This window comes from Rhineura floridana, chromosome 4, assembly GCF_030035675.1.
Source record: "Rhineura floridana isolate rRhiFlo1 chromosome 4, rRhiFlo1.hap2, whole genome shotgun sequence".
Taxonomy (NCBI): Eukaryota; Metazoa; Chordata; class Lepidosauria; order Squamata; family Rhineuridae; genus Rhineura; species Rhineura floridana.
Genome location: NC_084483.1, coordinates 195,927,406 through 195,943,677, shown reverse-complemented (window position 1 = coordinate 195,943,677; position 16,272 = coordinate 195,927,406). Strand labels below are relative to the sequence as shown.

At 43.2% G+C, this 16,272-nt stretch overlaps 1 protein-coding gene across 5 annotated transcripts in view; it reads right to left on the bottom strand.

The window, feature by feature from the left end:
• EML6 (EMAP like 6) overlaps positions 1-13,717 on the bottom strand; it is a 227,115-nt gene extending 213,398 nt beyond the window's left edge. For 3 of the 5 annotated variants that reach the window (XM_061625730.1, XM_061625726.1, XM_061625731.1), the window contains exons 1-2: positions 12,884-12,980; positions 7,152-8,000 (exon numbers count right to left, since the gene is read on the bottom strand). In XM_061625730.1, the coding sequence (XP_061481714.1) occupies positions 7,152-7,348 (197 nt within the window). In that variant the 5' untranslated portion in view covers positions 7,349-8,000; positions 12,884-12,980. Of the gene's footprint in view, positions 1-7,151; positions 8,001-11,817; positions 11,849-12,883; positions 12,981-13,214 lie in introns of those variants that run through there. The other 2 variants (XM_061625728.1, XM_061625729.1) reach the window with 2 other exon arrangements.
• Positions 13,718-16,272: the final 2,555 nt, after the last annotated feature.

Genomic DNA, 16,272 nt, shown 5'->3' with positions numbered 1-16,272 from the left:
GACATGCCATTATTGCTGTTTTTTAAACAATGGAGACATCTGAATATTGTAAGTTTGGACAAAACTGAGACTTTCAAAAAGGCCTCCTACGGAACTCAAGGATATATACACAAGTTCCCTTGGCAGTCTCTACCAATGTGTCCCTAGCTTTAGCATCAGAGGCCTTCAGACTACTCCCTGGGTTTGAAACACTATCTGAAACATTTTTTTGCCAGGGTCAATGCTAAGGACCAAACAGAGCAAACAGAACAGTAAGCCAGTATTATGGCCTAGTAGTTAGGAGAACCTCCACACAGAAGTCGTAGGCAACTGGTTTCCCAGGAAAAAAAGGTGTGAGTCTTGCTCAAGTACCAAGGATTCTACACAGGGAATGCACACATAACTGTACACAACACATTTCACTGGAGTGAGGTGAATAATCATGTGAGAAGTGACCTACAAGATCAGATCCAAAGTCCATGTGGTCCAGCACACCAGTAGCCTGCAAGATGTTTCCAGGAACTTGCAACTAGGGCATAAATGACATCACTTTTCAACATCTACATGCAGCCGCTGGGTGCAGTCATCAGGAGTTTTGGAGTGCGTTGCCATCAGTATGCTGATGACACGCAGCTCTATTTCTCCTTTTCATCTTCTTCAGGTGAGTCTGTTGATGTGCTGAACCGTTGCCTGACCGCGATAATGGACTGGATGAGAGCTAATAAACTGAGACTCAATCCAGACAAGACCGAGACATTGTTGGTGAATGCCTTCCCTGCTCAGATGGTGGATGTTAACCCTGTTCTGGATGGGGTTACACTCCCCCTGAAGGAACAGGTACGTAGTTTGGGGGTTCTTCTCGACTCTTCCCTGTCTCTCGAGGCCCAAGTGGCCTCGGTGGCATGGAATGCGTTTTACCATCTTCGTCTGGTAACCCAACTACACCCCTATCTGGACAGGGACGACCTCGCCTCCGTTGTTCACGCTCTGGTAACTTCAAGATTGGATTACTGTAATGCGCTCTACGTAGGGCTGCCCCTGAAGACAATTCGGAAGCTTCAGCTGGTGCAGAACGCAGCTGCCAGACTACTGACGAGGACCAGTCAGTCTTCGCATATAACACCTGTCTTGGCGCGTCTGCACTGGCTTCCTATTTGCTTCCGGGCGAGATTCAAGGTGCTGGTTCTTACCTATAAAGCCTTACACGGCGTGGGACCTCAATACCTTGTGGAACGCCTCTCTCGATACGAACCTACCCGTTCACTTCGTTCAGAATCTAAGGCCCTCCTCCGGGTACCAACCCATCGGGAAGCCCGGAGGGTGGTTACTAGATCTAGGGCCTTTTCTGTGGTGGCCCCTGAGTTGTGGAACAGCCTCCCCGAAGAGGTACGCCTGGCGCCTACACTTTTATCTTTTCGGCGCCAGGTAAAGACCTTTTTATGCTCCCAGGCATTTTAATTTTCTTAACCATTTTAATCTTTTAATCCGTATTTTTAATTTTTGTCGTATTGTGCTTTTGTAGTGTTTTTTGTTGTTTGTTTGTATATGTTTTTATGATTTTTATTATGATATATTGTATTTTATCTTGTTTGTTCACCGCCCTGAGAGCTATTCTGCTAAGGGCGGTATATAAATTGAAATAATAATAAATAAATAAAATAAATGCAACATCCTTTCCCCACTGCTTTTCCCTGGTATAGTGCCTCTCAGCCTGGAGGTTCTTTTTTGCTATTAAGACCAATCACCACTGATCAACCTATCCTCTATGGGTTTGTCTAGCTTCCTTTTAAAGCCAGTGGCCAATAACATACAAGGGTCAGATTCTGCATTGACAAGAAGAACAGGCATGAAAGCAAACCCACAGGAGTCTTCATATCAGTGGGCTAATAGCTCAGTCGGAAAGAGCAATGCAATGGGAAGCTGGAGATGTGGAGCCGAGTTCCATTGTTCCTGGGAGATATAAGCAGGTATCAACTTCACAAGGAAAAGTACATCACCTTTTGGATGTACTGCTTGCAACAATTATTTTAGAGGGAAAGGGGAGAGGTAGATAAGCCAGAAATCAAACCTCCATCTCCAGTGAACAGTATCTTAATCATACAGCCATAGAAGGAGAAGAGATTAATGGCATGGCCTTTGTGGTTTTCCATGGACCTAGCCTTGACCTGCTCTTGTCTCATGCATGGCACCCAGGGCCCCAACCACACAGACTAGCACTGAAGGTATCTACATGGAGCAACAGCACAGGACCTGCCTACAATCCCTGCCTACAGACTCCTAGGAGAAAGGGTGGGGAAGAGCCAAACCCACAAATCTTGTAATAATGTGTAGGAATCAGGCCAGATGACTGTAATGCACTCTGTGTGGTGCTTCCCTTAAAAAGCATCCAGAAACTGCAGTTTGGCAGCTGGAAAGCTTCTGGAAGTTAGGCATTTGGATCTTATTGCATCCATTCTGCACAATGTACATAGGCTGCCTATTCATTTCTGGGCCAAATGTAAAAGTATTGGTGCTAACCATTAAAGTCTTAAACAGTCCAGGACAAAGTTGACTGACATTCATATACGTGCTTGGACTTTAAGATTAGCATCAAAGGCCATGCTCTCTGGTCAACTGGTGAATGCTGTCAGAGTAATGAGTACCGGGAACGGGACCTTTGCTGTAGTAGCCCCATATAAGTGGAATATCTTCCCCATGGAAATACAAGTGGTCTCTCCTTTTTGATCTGTAGAAGACCCTTAAATACTTTCCTATTGCACTCTGCATGTGGGTAAATGTTATGGTACTGTGTTTTAGTAAATGGTTCATCTGCTACTATTTTTTAAATTATATTTTATTTGAGTTTGGAATATTGATTACTGTTTATGGAATATTGGAATTTGCTATTGTATGTTTTTGGTACCTAAAAATTGTACACTGCCTTGTGAGGTTTGGTACACTGAAAGGCAGTTGTAAAATGCCTCTTTTAAATAAATCAATAGCTAGTTAGAGTGACTGGCATATGGAACAGGGGCCTTATTCAAATGACTGACTCATTCATGCTCCAAGATGCTTTTCATCTTACCTCCCTCCCTTCATTTCAGCCATTTGGTTTGTCACCAGTGTCTCTGAGAGCTGCCTTTTCTTTATAGGAATGGAGTTGAGATTTCTCATGTGTGTTCATTATTTACTAACTAATTCATAATTTTCTGTTCTGCCTTTAAACAAGAAGGGTAATAAAATGGTATGTTTAAAACACAAAGACTTAAAATATGAGTGTGTCCTTATAGTGGTGAGTTCATAGGAACATAGAAAGCCGCCTTATACCAAGTCAGACCATTGGTCCATCTAGCACAGTTCTGTTTACACTGACTGTCAGCGACTGTCCAGGATTTCAAGCAGGGGTCTCTCCCAGCCCTACCTCAAGATGGCAGGGACTGAACCTGGGGCTTCTACATGCAAAGCAGGTGCTCTTCCACTGAGCCACAGCCCTTCACTCTTTCCCTTCATGAGTGGGCCACATGTGTCACAGCCAGCAGTCACTGATAGATGGACTCTGGCAGTGTTGTCCAGGGACTCTGTGTGCTCCTCTGCTGTTTTTCTGCCATTTTTGTATTTTCCGTTTGTGTTCCCCCCAACTTCAGCTGAGTGAGTATTGGATAAAGTGGCCGTTCTGCCAGTATAGTGGCAGTATATTGCCACCCCCCAGTAAGAGTATAGGATTGTTCTGCCCATTGCTGAAACTGTGCCACAGCAAATAATTGTAATCGGAAGTCAACTGGTATGTCATAAGAATGCTGCTAAGGACAGAGAAGGGAAGAGGAATAGAACGTTATTTGATTTTGTGTACCGGATTACAACCTTTGGTTGTCACTGTCTCACTGGCAAGAGGGTACTTATTGTCCACCAATCATTGACTCACTTTTCTGGCTCTGTTTGAAGCTTTCGCTGTGAAATAACATCTATGAACCCATCAAAGGATGGCATAGCTTCAAGCATGGAGTTTCCTTCCCTCAACTGTGTCAAGACAGCCTCCAATATGGTTTCTGTCTGCTGAGATAAGCAGTGCAACAACTGAAATGAAGATTCACTGTACCCATACAACCCAAAATGCTAACATCCTTTTCTGAAGACATACATATGGAATGTATAAACCAACATATAATAGGGTCATTCTGCCAATCCTTACAAAGTTCCACTCTGTCTTACATGGTTGCTTAGCAGAGATTAGCAAGCTTGCTAATGGGGGAACCTCCAGAGCAGATTTAGGGATGCAAAGAGAGAGAAGAGGATGGGGAAGTTACATTGTGCAGCTAAAAGTCATTCCACTAGTTTTGACTTCTTGGTTGTCCCTTAGACTTATGCAGAATAATCTTGCTGTGGCCCTTCCTTTTTTTGCTGCCTATGATTTCTATTCTTATAATTATTTTTAAATACTTTGCTTTTCTGTCTCGACAAGTATGTTTAAAGAAAGGTGATTAATACATTTTAAAAGTATAATAAATATAGGCTTATTCATACCCAAGAACTTTCTGAACCTGCTATTCATCCCCACCTTGAAAGGGGCAGAGGAGACAGATTGCAGATTCAGGAAGAAACAAGTACAGGTGTGCAGCATGCCATGGTCAGAGGTTACAGTCTACCCACAGTAAAAAGAGGTGGAGCCTCGGAAGGGATAGTGGCCTCATTTGGATGTAAAAATAAACTATGGTTTATCATAATGGGAACAGGCCAAAGTGAGCCTTAGGCTCATGTGCTCCCCACTCTCTTCTTCTCTTCCAGTGCAGATGGGAGGAAGAGTTCAAAAGCTTCCACTTCAATTTTAAACTAACCACAATCAAACAACATGTCTGGGCCTGGAAAAACTGTGGTTAATCCTTTCCATAGTTAGTTGAAACAAGCCAGTTCCAAGGCTTGAGATGCAACAATTAACTGTGATTAACTGAAATCAGAACTAAACGCTTCTGATCTCCTCACAGCCTTAACCAGAGCGGAGGAGAAAGCACACAAGCTTTGCACACATAATTATAAAACATTATTTATTGTTATGTTTGAACCAAGCCAATGTATGAGCATGATACTCATTCTCTTATGCCAGGTTGAAGAAAAAATCTGACCCAGGCTTTAAATGGAAGCAAGTCTTGTGGATTTCAGTGGGGTTTTCTTTCTAGTAAATATCCTTAGTATATGGTTACAAGGAATAAACAATGAACAACACAGATCTGAGGAATTGCTTTTCACAACAGCTGTAATTTACTACCTCCAAGCAGGGGTGGAGGTGTCCAGGGTCTTAGGGGGTCTTAGACCCCTTACTTTTTAGGGAGGAGCAGAGCTTGGAAATGTTACTTTTTTGAACTATAACTCCCATCAGCTCCAGCCAGCATGGCCACTTTTCCAAGCTCTGGGGAGGAGGTTCCCAATTCTCCAGCATCTTACAAGCCAATCAGCATGAAAGGGAAGCATGTTAGCCACTGAGAAGAGTCTTTTAACATGCTTCCTTGTCCTTTCCTGCTAACTGCAGCCAATCAGAGTGAAAGGAGGTGAGTCAACCACTGAGAAGACTCTTTTCAGTAACACTCCCTTTTCATGCTGATTGGCTCCTAGGGATGTCTGATGTTGTGGAAGGCATTAACAAGGACCTCATTCTTAACCCAGCAGCAAAAACAGGGGAGGGGGTGAGGCTGTGACTATCATGAAGGGACCCTGCATTTCTGAATTTGCCACTACAATACTGCTTCCAAGGGTGAATGATATATGGAAAATACCACCTTTTTCTGGCAAAATCTAGCATTTGAAGTTCTCTTTTTGCTAAAGGCAGGTAAGTGATATTACACAAACTATGCATATTACTGTCAAAGCCATTCATTACAACCACTACAAATTAAGAATTAACGTGAATGCATGGCAGAACTAGGGATATGTCAAACCAATGCAAATAATCAGAGGGATGATGCTAAACAAAAACCAAAATAAAATTAGGAACCACTAATTTCACTTCTTGCATAAATGGTAAGTTAAAGGAAGCACAGCCAAAAGCATGTGGTCAGTATCATCAAGTAGAATACAGAAGTCAGATTCCAAATTAGTCACAGTGTTGCACCAAGCAACGATGGGATCCAGATTTTTTATGTTCTACAAATAGAAAAACATGCTCTCTTTTAAATATAAAGTTTCTGAACATACAGGTAAATTTGGATGAAATTAGGAAGTTTCAAATATTTAAATTCCAGTCTTCATAGAGAGTTGTTTAATTGGGAAGCATCAAGAAGAGAATGTGAAAGGACAGTAGAACCAACCTCAGTATGGCATTTAAATGCAATAGACTTGGAGGTGGGAGAGGGAGAATCCAAGCTGCTTCCCTGTATTACTTTTGACAGACCCAGAAACCAGCTCAAGAGTCTCACCTGTGTTTCAGAATGAAAACGTAATAGCGTAAGAGTAACAGTAGTATAGACATGTCTGTTTCAGACAAAAGATGTAAAGTTGAACAGCTTCAAAAAGCTCACCCTTGTATGCATCTTCTTTCTAAAACAAACAACTCTATTATGCTTCTGACATTCTGTTGTCATACATTAAGGTTTCAATCCAGTACCCACTTTCCTGGGAATAAGCACCCCTGAACTCAACAGGACTTACTTCTGGGTAGACAGCTATAGGATTGCACTGCGAGTCATCCATCTCCTCAAAAATACAACTGACAGTGACACCACAATCCTAAACATTCTTAGCTGGAAGCAAGTAGCACATCCTTATGGGGACATAAGCTCTACCCAAGAGCTGAAATTTTGGGATTGCGATAAACACTGACTAGCAGAATAAAGGATGTGACTATTACAGCTCTATGTACCAGTGTCCATATGTTATTGATAAAACAGCTGTATATTGTTTAGGCAGTAGCTGTTACAATGTGGATTTTCAAAACTAAAAAAATAATAATGGAATCAATGAAAAAACTGTCTAGTTTTCAAAGAATGATGAATGACCTTCCAGATCTGGGGTGCAATTAAACTTCATCTCTATCAAGATCCTAGGAAACACACACACAAAAATTAAGAATAGGTAAGATCCAAGTGCATCTACCTTTAACATATACAGTTTTGGATGTACGTGCTTTCCAAAAATGCAAGAGGCATGTTCAGACATGAGAAGTTCTGGGCTGTTTTTCCAAACCTCCCCTCCCCACCCCGTCTTACCTGATAATGTCATCATTGTGCCCCAGGAAAAATTTCTGGCTATGTTCTCTGGTGTTATAAACCACTCCGACTCCAGCCACGAAGTAAACCACTTCCTTGCCTGCTGTATAGTACAGGTTGTTGCGACACTGGTGACCCCTATACCCATATACCCACTCCAGACGGAGCTGGCATCTAGGAGCTGTCCGATCCGCCATGATAATAGACCCCCCTCCCTAGAAGCACACGGGAGAAAAAACTGGTGGTGCTGACCCCCACCCCTATGCTCTTTGCCTTTCCCAGTTTTCCGTTACAAACGCTGTCAATTCTTTGGGCTGCACTTTCCAACGCCGATGATTTTCAGTGAAAAATGCATCCAGGCAGAGTCCTGCTCTGCTGCTGCTTCAGCCAACGCTGCTGCTGCTGGTTTAGCTAGTGCTGAGCCGCCACCATAATCTTCTGCTGTCAAAGATAAGCAGCAGCTGCTTTCCTACTGTTTTGCAACCCAGGCAACTTCGGGGGGTGGGGGTGGACACCTACATAGAAGCAAATCAGTGCTTTATAAAACTATGCATGTCAATTGCATCCAAAGGAGAAAGAGTGTCGGTGTGTCCCAGTCTCTGGGAGAAAAGGATGCTGGTGCTGTGCTTCGCCTCCTTATTGCCTCTTCTTGCAAAGGAAAATTACTGCATTTTAAATACAGTTTTTAACGTGTAAAAAGTGCGGCTGACGTGCAGAATTAGCCTGTTCCTTTTAAATGCAAGCAATGTGCTTTAATTCATTCTGCAATAGCTCTGGGGTGTAACAAAGCAGTCTTCTATGGGTTTTCACAGGAATGCATTTGCAACTTAGTGCAAAGACAGGACATTTCTGGGGGAGGGAAAGGAAAAAACCTTAATATAATAAACCATCCAAAACAAATTGATCCATTTAATCATTATTACAAAAAAAACATATCAGTACCACCCTATCCCCTCCTAAAAAAAAGGAAAGCATGTAAACAATGATGAAACCATTTCTGTGTACAGGAGAGGAATGAAACAGCCCTTGTTTGTCAAAGAGAATGTATTAGCATTTGCTAGGGTATATATTGTAAATGAAAATAATACTTCTGTTGTTGTTTTCTCTTTCTCATATTTAGATTTTTTAAAAGATATTCTGGTCTTGCTTGTGATTTCCCCACTGTAATAGTAGAGTCATTTTAAATGATTAATCACAAACTCACTCCTACTACTAAACTACAGCATCACAGAGATATGGGGGGGAGGGAAACCAGTACGCACACCTCCAGCACACTACCACTCCCCAATGGAGGGGAATTAATGAGACGGCAAGAAGCAGTGACAAACACCCTGGAAATCAGGAGGGGAGAGGGAAGCGTTACCACTAGCTAGTTACATAAATTATACCATATAGTGTCAGCAAGCATATAGATAGAGGTGATCCAGTGGACATAGTGTACTTAGACTTTCAAAAAGCGTTTGACAAGGTACCTCACCAAAGACTTCTGAGGAAGCTTAGCAGTCATGGAATAAGAGGAGAGGTCCTCTTGTGGATAAGGAATTGGTTAAGAAGCAGAAAGCAGAGAGTAGGAATAAACGGACAATTCTCCCAATGGAGGGCTGTAGAAAGTGGAGTCCCTCAAGGATCGGTATTGGGACCTGTACTTTTCAACTTGTTCATTAATGACCTAGAGTTAGGAGTGAGCGGTGAAGTGGCCAAATTTGCTGTATATACTAAATTGTTCAGGGTTGTTAAAACAAAAAGGGATTGCGAAGAGCTCCAAAAAGACCTATCCAAACTGAGTGAATGGGTGGAAAAATGGCAAATGCAATTCAATATAAACAAGTGTAAAATTATGCATATTGGAGCAAAAAAATCTGAATTTCACATATACGCTCATGGGGTCTGAACTGGCGGTGACTGACCAGGAGAGAGACCTCGGGTTGTAGTGGACAGCACGATGAAAATGTCGACCCAGTGTGCGGCAGCTGTGAAAAAGGCAAATTTCATGCTAGGGATAATTAGGAAAGGTATTGAAAATAAAACAGCCGATATCATAATGCCGTTGTATAAATCTATGGTGCGGCCGCATTTGGAATACTGTGTACAGTTCTGGTCGCCTCATCTCAAAAAGGATATTCTAGAGTTGGAAAAGGTTCAGAAGAAGGCAACCAGAATGATCAAGGGGATGGAGCGACTCCCTTATGAGGAAAGGTTGCAGCATTTGGGGCTTTTTAGTTTAGAGAAAAGGCAGGTCAGAGGAGACATGATAGAAGTGTATAAAATTATGCATGGCACTGAGAAAGTGGATAGAGAAAAGTTTTTCTCCCTCTCTCATAATACTAGAACTCGTGGACATTCAAAGAAGCTGAATGGTGGAAGATTCAGGACAGACAAAAGGAAGTACTTCTTTACTCAGCGCATAGTTAAACTATGGAATTTGCTCCCACAAGATGCAGTAATGGCCACCAGCTTGGATGGCTTTAAAAGAAGATTAGACGGATTCATGGAGGACAGGGCTATCAATGGCTACTAGCCATGATGGCTGTGCTCTGCCACCCTAGTCAGAGGCAGCATGCTTCTGAAAGCCAGTTGCCGGAAGCCTCAGGAGGGGAGAGTGTTCTTGCACTCGGGTCCTGCTTGCGGGCTTCCCCCAGGCACCTGGTTGGCCACTGTGAGAACAGGATGCTGGACTAGACGGGCCACTGGCCTGATCCAGCAGGCTCTTCTTATGTTCTTACCACATAGACACAGCACAATTACTCCAGGCAGGCTTTCCCAATTTGTTCAGGGAGTGGGAGGCACCAGCACCTTGCAGTCTGAGATACCCTGAGGATGGGGGTGAAGACACCTGTTGGGAATGCTTTCACTTGGATACCTGCATTGAGCAGCGGGTTGAACTTGATGGCCTTATAGGGCCCTTCCAACTCTACAATTCTGTGATTCTGTGAGTAGCCAGTTTGGCCATCATCAGTAGCTGAGCATTTGCAGCTTCCCCTGGGCTATATGGCGAACTTAGAAGGGGATAGATATCTCATCCTGTCTAAGCGGGTAGCAACTGGAAATGAATGAGATGCCTTGTCCATCCCAAGTCTTCCCTCACTGGTGCCTCCTTTGTTGTGTGCCAGCTAAGCCTTTGCTCCTGCACCCCCCCCTCACCCCTGGATTCCACTGCAAAAGGACAACTAGTGGCAAGCTAGCAGAGCCCCATTCAGAGAAGCCCAGAGCTTGCAACCCTCTTCTCTCTTGTAGAATTAGATGAACAAGAGGAGACACTTTGTTGTGAGAATCCAGATTCAGAGGGAAAATAATGTTTGATTAATTTTCTTACCCTTATATCCCATGTTTCTTCTACCACAGAACCCAAGGAAGGTTACACATGGCTCCCAAACACTCATCCTTTGAAGTACTGACCAAACCCAGACCTGCTTAGCTTCAGGAAGGTGGTGGACTCATGTGCCCTTTAGACCATATCCTGGGACCAATTTTAGTTTTGCATTTTAAAAGAAGAAAAAGACAAGCTGGAATTCCGTATCAGGACTCAGGAGCAGGACTTTGTGCAGAGCACAGAAAGAGTGCAATATCCATTTCCCTTTCTGATTTTTGTTAATGATGGATCTATGTAAGAAACTGAAAATCTAGAAACAAGATCCAAAGAGTCACCCAAACATCTCCATGTATGCACTGGGACTTTTCAGATTAACCCTCCCGGTGTTTTAAGATTGATTCTGTATTGTTGTTTCACACAATAGTTTCATTTGCTGGCTTGGATGTCAAAAAAATTAACAGAAGGGCTGAAGATATATTCTTTAAATCAACAAGTATTAAGAAGGGGGGCTGATGTCTAAAAGCGTGTGTAACTGTTTCCAAACTAACATAGTATTTGCAATACCAGAGTAAATAGGCGAGAGAGCGGAAAATCACTATAGGGCAGCAATACTCCCCTCCTCTCCCGGAGAAAGGTAGGCTATCATCCTTTCTAGATCATTGTACACCCCTGTAGACAAGGAAACGCCACAGCCAAACTGACAATCCCTTTGGGAGTATTAGGGGGAAAATAATGGTTTTATATGCTGGCAACATACAAGATGCAAGTTATCCCAATGGAAGAACAGCACTCCACAGTAAAAGCTGTTACATTGATTCATGGGCAAAATGTCAACAGGTTTACTTTGGGAAAGCCCCCCAAAAGTGCAACGGTATTTTATGTTTGAGGTTGCAGCCTAAGGCTATAATCCTATATGTGCTTAACTGGGAGTAAATTCCATTGAAATCAGTAGATCCTATTTTGGAATTCAAATATATTCTGGGGTTTGCATCCAGTTAACCATTCTTCCCTTCTTTTCCCACTTATTTCCGAGGGTTAAAAAAAATTTTTCATTGACAAAAATAAGACACCACTACTAAATTCTGGCCGAGTCTTCCACATGATGTTTCTATAAAGCTGTGCAATAAGGGCAATCCATGAGTGATACTAGTTATTTTTTAACAGAAACACCTAAAGGATCAAAATCAGCCTAGAATTCAGGCACACTGCTGGCAACTCCTGAACCGTAACCCAAAATACATGCAAGAGCTACTCAATGGTGCACACTACCCATGTTAGATAGAACTATTTATTTCTCTTCCACACTTATGTCATTTAATAAAAGTACAACATACGAATATGGTGATATAGCAATACCTGGCATGATAGCGCTTCATAAGCTCTTGTGGTTAATCAACAACACTGAAAACAGACCCTGAAGCAAAGATTTATATCCTCCCTCCATCCAAGGATCTCAGGGTAGTATGCACAGGTTTACACGTTTTTCCCTTTCCAGTAGCCCACACACAGGTAGGCTGTGTGTGTAACTGATCAAAGAGGTAAATGGCAACTTAAGGAGGTTATTCAAGTCTCACTGATTTCACTCGGTCTACCCTAAAGTATGACCAAGTCTGGACCTAGCCCATTAAAAACAAATAAAATATCCTGAACCTCCTGCCAATCAGTTTCACTGGATCGACCCCATTTTCTAGTACTAAAAAAAAGGGGGGGGGCAGGGAATTCCACCCCACTTCTTTTCTCCATTCAATGTCCAATTCTATGAACCACATCCATTCCCCACCCCACCCGGCTACAATCCTATACACTCTCAACTGCAAGTAAGCCCCAGTGAACTCAGTGGGCCTCACTTCTATGTAGGCAACGCCTAGGATTGCACTGCCAAGAGCCTGTAACGATGCAGCCTTTCCAGGAAAGGTGTTGCAGCCATGCCTTCCTGTTGTTACTCCATAAAACACCTTGCACCTTGATAGCATAGCATTATTATGATTGGGTTGTAGCCAAGAAAGCCCTACTCAGAGTAGACCTACTGAAATTAATGGACCTAAGTTAGTCATGCCTATTAACTCCGATGGGTCAACTCTGAGTAGGACTAACACTGAATACCACCCATTATTTTTTACAACTGGAGCAGCCACATAATTGTTTTTTCCCCAGAAGGGGCAAAGTAAAACACTGAAAGGGGAGGGGAACAGGCTAGTTTCTCTCTCTCACGCACACAGAGAGAAAAAAATGAGAACAGTGCCTGTACATTTTGCCTCATATCTCCGGTTCTAGAAAACGTAACTATTTTTTTTTAATGAAATCTGACGATCCACACATCACGGTTCAAGGGTGCCCATGGTGGATAATAATAACAATGATAATAATAATCTCAAGCAGAGCGCCCACCCCACCATCCCACAGACAGTGATTTGACTGTCACCTGTCAAGAGCAGAAGCAACGCCTATGAGACTGGAGCCCTGAAGAGGAAGAGGAGGAAGGCAGGCAAGCACCAGAAGGCGACTAAACCATCCTCCTCCGTTTCTCCTCAGCAGCGCGTCACTCCACATCCCGGCCCTGCCCTCAGCACGTCTCCTAGGCAGCCTTGACAAGGAACCGCCTCGTCATTCGACGGGGAAGGGCGGGAAAGCGAAGCTTGCGTCATCGCCTCCCCAGCGCCATCAGGTGAATCCCCTTGGAAACCCTCCCTGCGAACCCCGCCCAGCCCAGCCTAAACCAAACCGAACGGAACCCGCCGAGAAAAGAGGCTCACAGAAATCGTAGTTCGAAGCGCCGTTGGCCGCTTGGAAGTCAAGGGCCCCGGGGAACTCCAGGCCCCAGGGTGCTAAGCGCAACCGGCCGCGCCTTCGCTTTCCTCCCTCCTCACCGCTGTTGCTGTGGAGCCGGGTGGTGTCGATGCGTTGGGGCGGATTCGAGCGGGAATTGCGCGTCCTGAGAGGGAAGAGCGCAAAAAACAAACAAAATGTTCTGGCTGCAAGGCTGTTCACAATGGCCTTGGCGCTCCAGTGAACGCAGCGGGCTTTATTTCTGAGTAATAAAGGATTGTGCTCTTCTTGCGCCCCTCCAGTTTTTCTTTCATCCGTTATAAAAAGCTGCGTGTGACCGCAGAGTGCAATATGGAAAAGCGTTACTTTATGTCGCTAAAGCTTGTGCGTCTTTACTCAGATTACTCAGCCTTCTCTGAATTCAGTGGGGCTTAGGCTGCAATTCTGCGCTCTTTTACTTGGTAGTGAGGTCGCTACCAAAGCATCGCCTTCATCCTGATTTTGTTTGCGCAAAGAGTTCTGGGAGGTGTTTTTATTGAGCGTTACTTCTGCTGTGTTTGCGTGGAGGTTTTACCACATTGCACCAAACCATTGCTATCCCACACTTTCCAGTGTGTTTTCCTATTGCTTTGCTTATCACAAAAGGCCCATTTTGTGGGGAAATGGGTTTGTCACACAAGCGTGCCAAATAAACTGCACAACCTGAATTTGCCAGTATGTGACTATACTATCACCATTTTCAGGTGGGGTTCAGTCTGGAAGTGCCCAAAGTTTGAGAGGCGGTTATATGAAGTTGGTCATTTATTGAGCTTCCAGTCTGATTGTTTGCAAGGAAGTTATGATGTCATGTCAAGGAACTGTTATTATCCCATATTTTCTGGTGCATTTTCTGTAACTTTCCTTACCACAACATCTGGTGGGAGGGGTTTGGCGGGGGGGAGGGAGTGGGGTTGTTTCCAGATTGTTGCTGTTTTGGGGTGTGATTCAGTCACTGGCAAATTCAGGTTGTGCAACTAAAGGTAGTTTGAGGCTCTTTTACAACAGACTCCTCACCCCCACCCCCAGACTTTTTGCAGTGATGGGAAAGTGTGGGATGACATTTGTTTGACTCAAGGTCATCTAATCTCCCTGCAGACAGATCAGAATGAATGCAGAGCAACAGATGTTGCAAGGTTAAATTAGCAGTAGGCTTACTTCTACACATACCCCTCTATGCACATCCAAGCATGAAGTATTTTCAGAGTTTAAGGACACATTCTAGCCAGGCAAAAACACTCACGGAGGGTGTGAAGCAAGGCCAGTGAGGATTGTGGCCTGAGGGTCAGAAAGAGACGCCTGGGAGGCAACATTTGGCCCTGGGACCTGGGGTTCCCCATCACTCCCTGGTGTAACCAATCTGGGGGTCTAAACCAGGGCTACCCAAATAGCAGTCTGCAAGCTTCATTGAGGTGGCCTGCATTAAATATTCATGTAGACTTTTGTTTATATTTTCATTGCTTCATTTATTATATTGTATGTTATTGTTTTACCATTTGAATTGTACGGAATGCAAATTGTAATACGATGTAAGAAATAAAAGAAGCAATTAAAATACAATTAAAAATCATACAGCATCTAGCATGGCACACTGCAATCACTGCAACAGGTGGAAAAATCATTAAGTCATCTGCCAAGACCAGCAATTTTCAAGTAGTCCATGAGAAACAAAAAATGGTTGGGAACCACTGCTCTAAACCATAGGGGAGCAAGCTTTGGGTAGTGACTGTGCTTCCTCATACATGTATATTGGGCTAAAGATTAGTGAAACGTAAGTTTAGAAGACTGATCTGGGAATCTGGAACATAGAAAAGGCTCCAAGCCTACAGAATCAGGTCAGTGGCTGATGCTTTATGCTTCCTGTTCTGCAGCTTTCTTCCATCTGCAGATTCCAGCTCCCTCTCTGGAAAGTGCTGCAGCTCTAATACTGTTTCCCCCCCATTGCTACATATGCTTCATTTGTTTCGCTAGAGCCCAACCATCAGTCTCCATTGAGAGTACTGAGATTCCCTTCATTTCCTGTTTATGCATCAACCAGTTCTAATAGAAAATGCTTTCCCCCCTCAACCAAACCTGCAAGTTCTGTGCTTTCAATGGGTTCCTGGATTATACCTCCATGACTATATCCTAAAATGGCATCTAACACAGAAATCTTGACCTTTTTATTAATATATAGATTAGATTATTCATTCCTTACATTTGGTAAGGAGCAAAACACTGTTAAAATTAGGCATTTCTCTTGCTCCTGCTTCCCAAAATGAGACACAACAGAACAGTGGAATATGTGGAAATTCAGCCAATGTTAATATAAAATTCAATCCAGTTATACTTGGGGCCGTTGGCAAGTAATCTCATTGGGTTTAATAGATTTACTGCCAAGTAAATTGGCATAGAATTGCAGCCTCCATTCTTCAGATAGGTGCAGTGTTAAATGTTCTAGTGAAATGGTCTGATACTTCATTTGTTCAAGATAATATTCCTATAAACCATATACACAGAGAGAGATTCTGTGCAGAGCTGTGATTTGATTCCCTAGGAGACTTAGTGAGGGATGGAGAGAGTTTCAAAGACTCGTACAGGTTTAGTTTCTTTAAATTTCATATTAAAATTCTTCTATATTATGTAGCTAGGGCAGTGATTCTCAAATGGTGCGCCCAGGCACACTGGTGCGCCCTAAGAGGTGGCTAGGTGTGCCTCAAATATTATTAAAGTATATTTTAAAATGAGAAGAAACCCATTTGTATAGGGTAAGTAATAGTTTTCTATAATTTATTTTTATTCATAGTTTAAAATATATTAATATATATTTAATTTTGTACACGAAGTGCTCCAGAAAATTATTGTATGTTTCACAGTGCGCCGCGAATCAAAAAAGTTTGAGAACCACTGAGCTAGGGGGTTGAGCTGGAGGATGTCGAACTCAGTGCTTGAGAACTGTTTCACCACCATGACCGCTGCGGACCTCATGGCAGTTAAGACCTGTTGGGACTCTTGTTCCTGGTTGCTAAG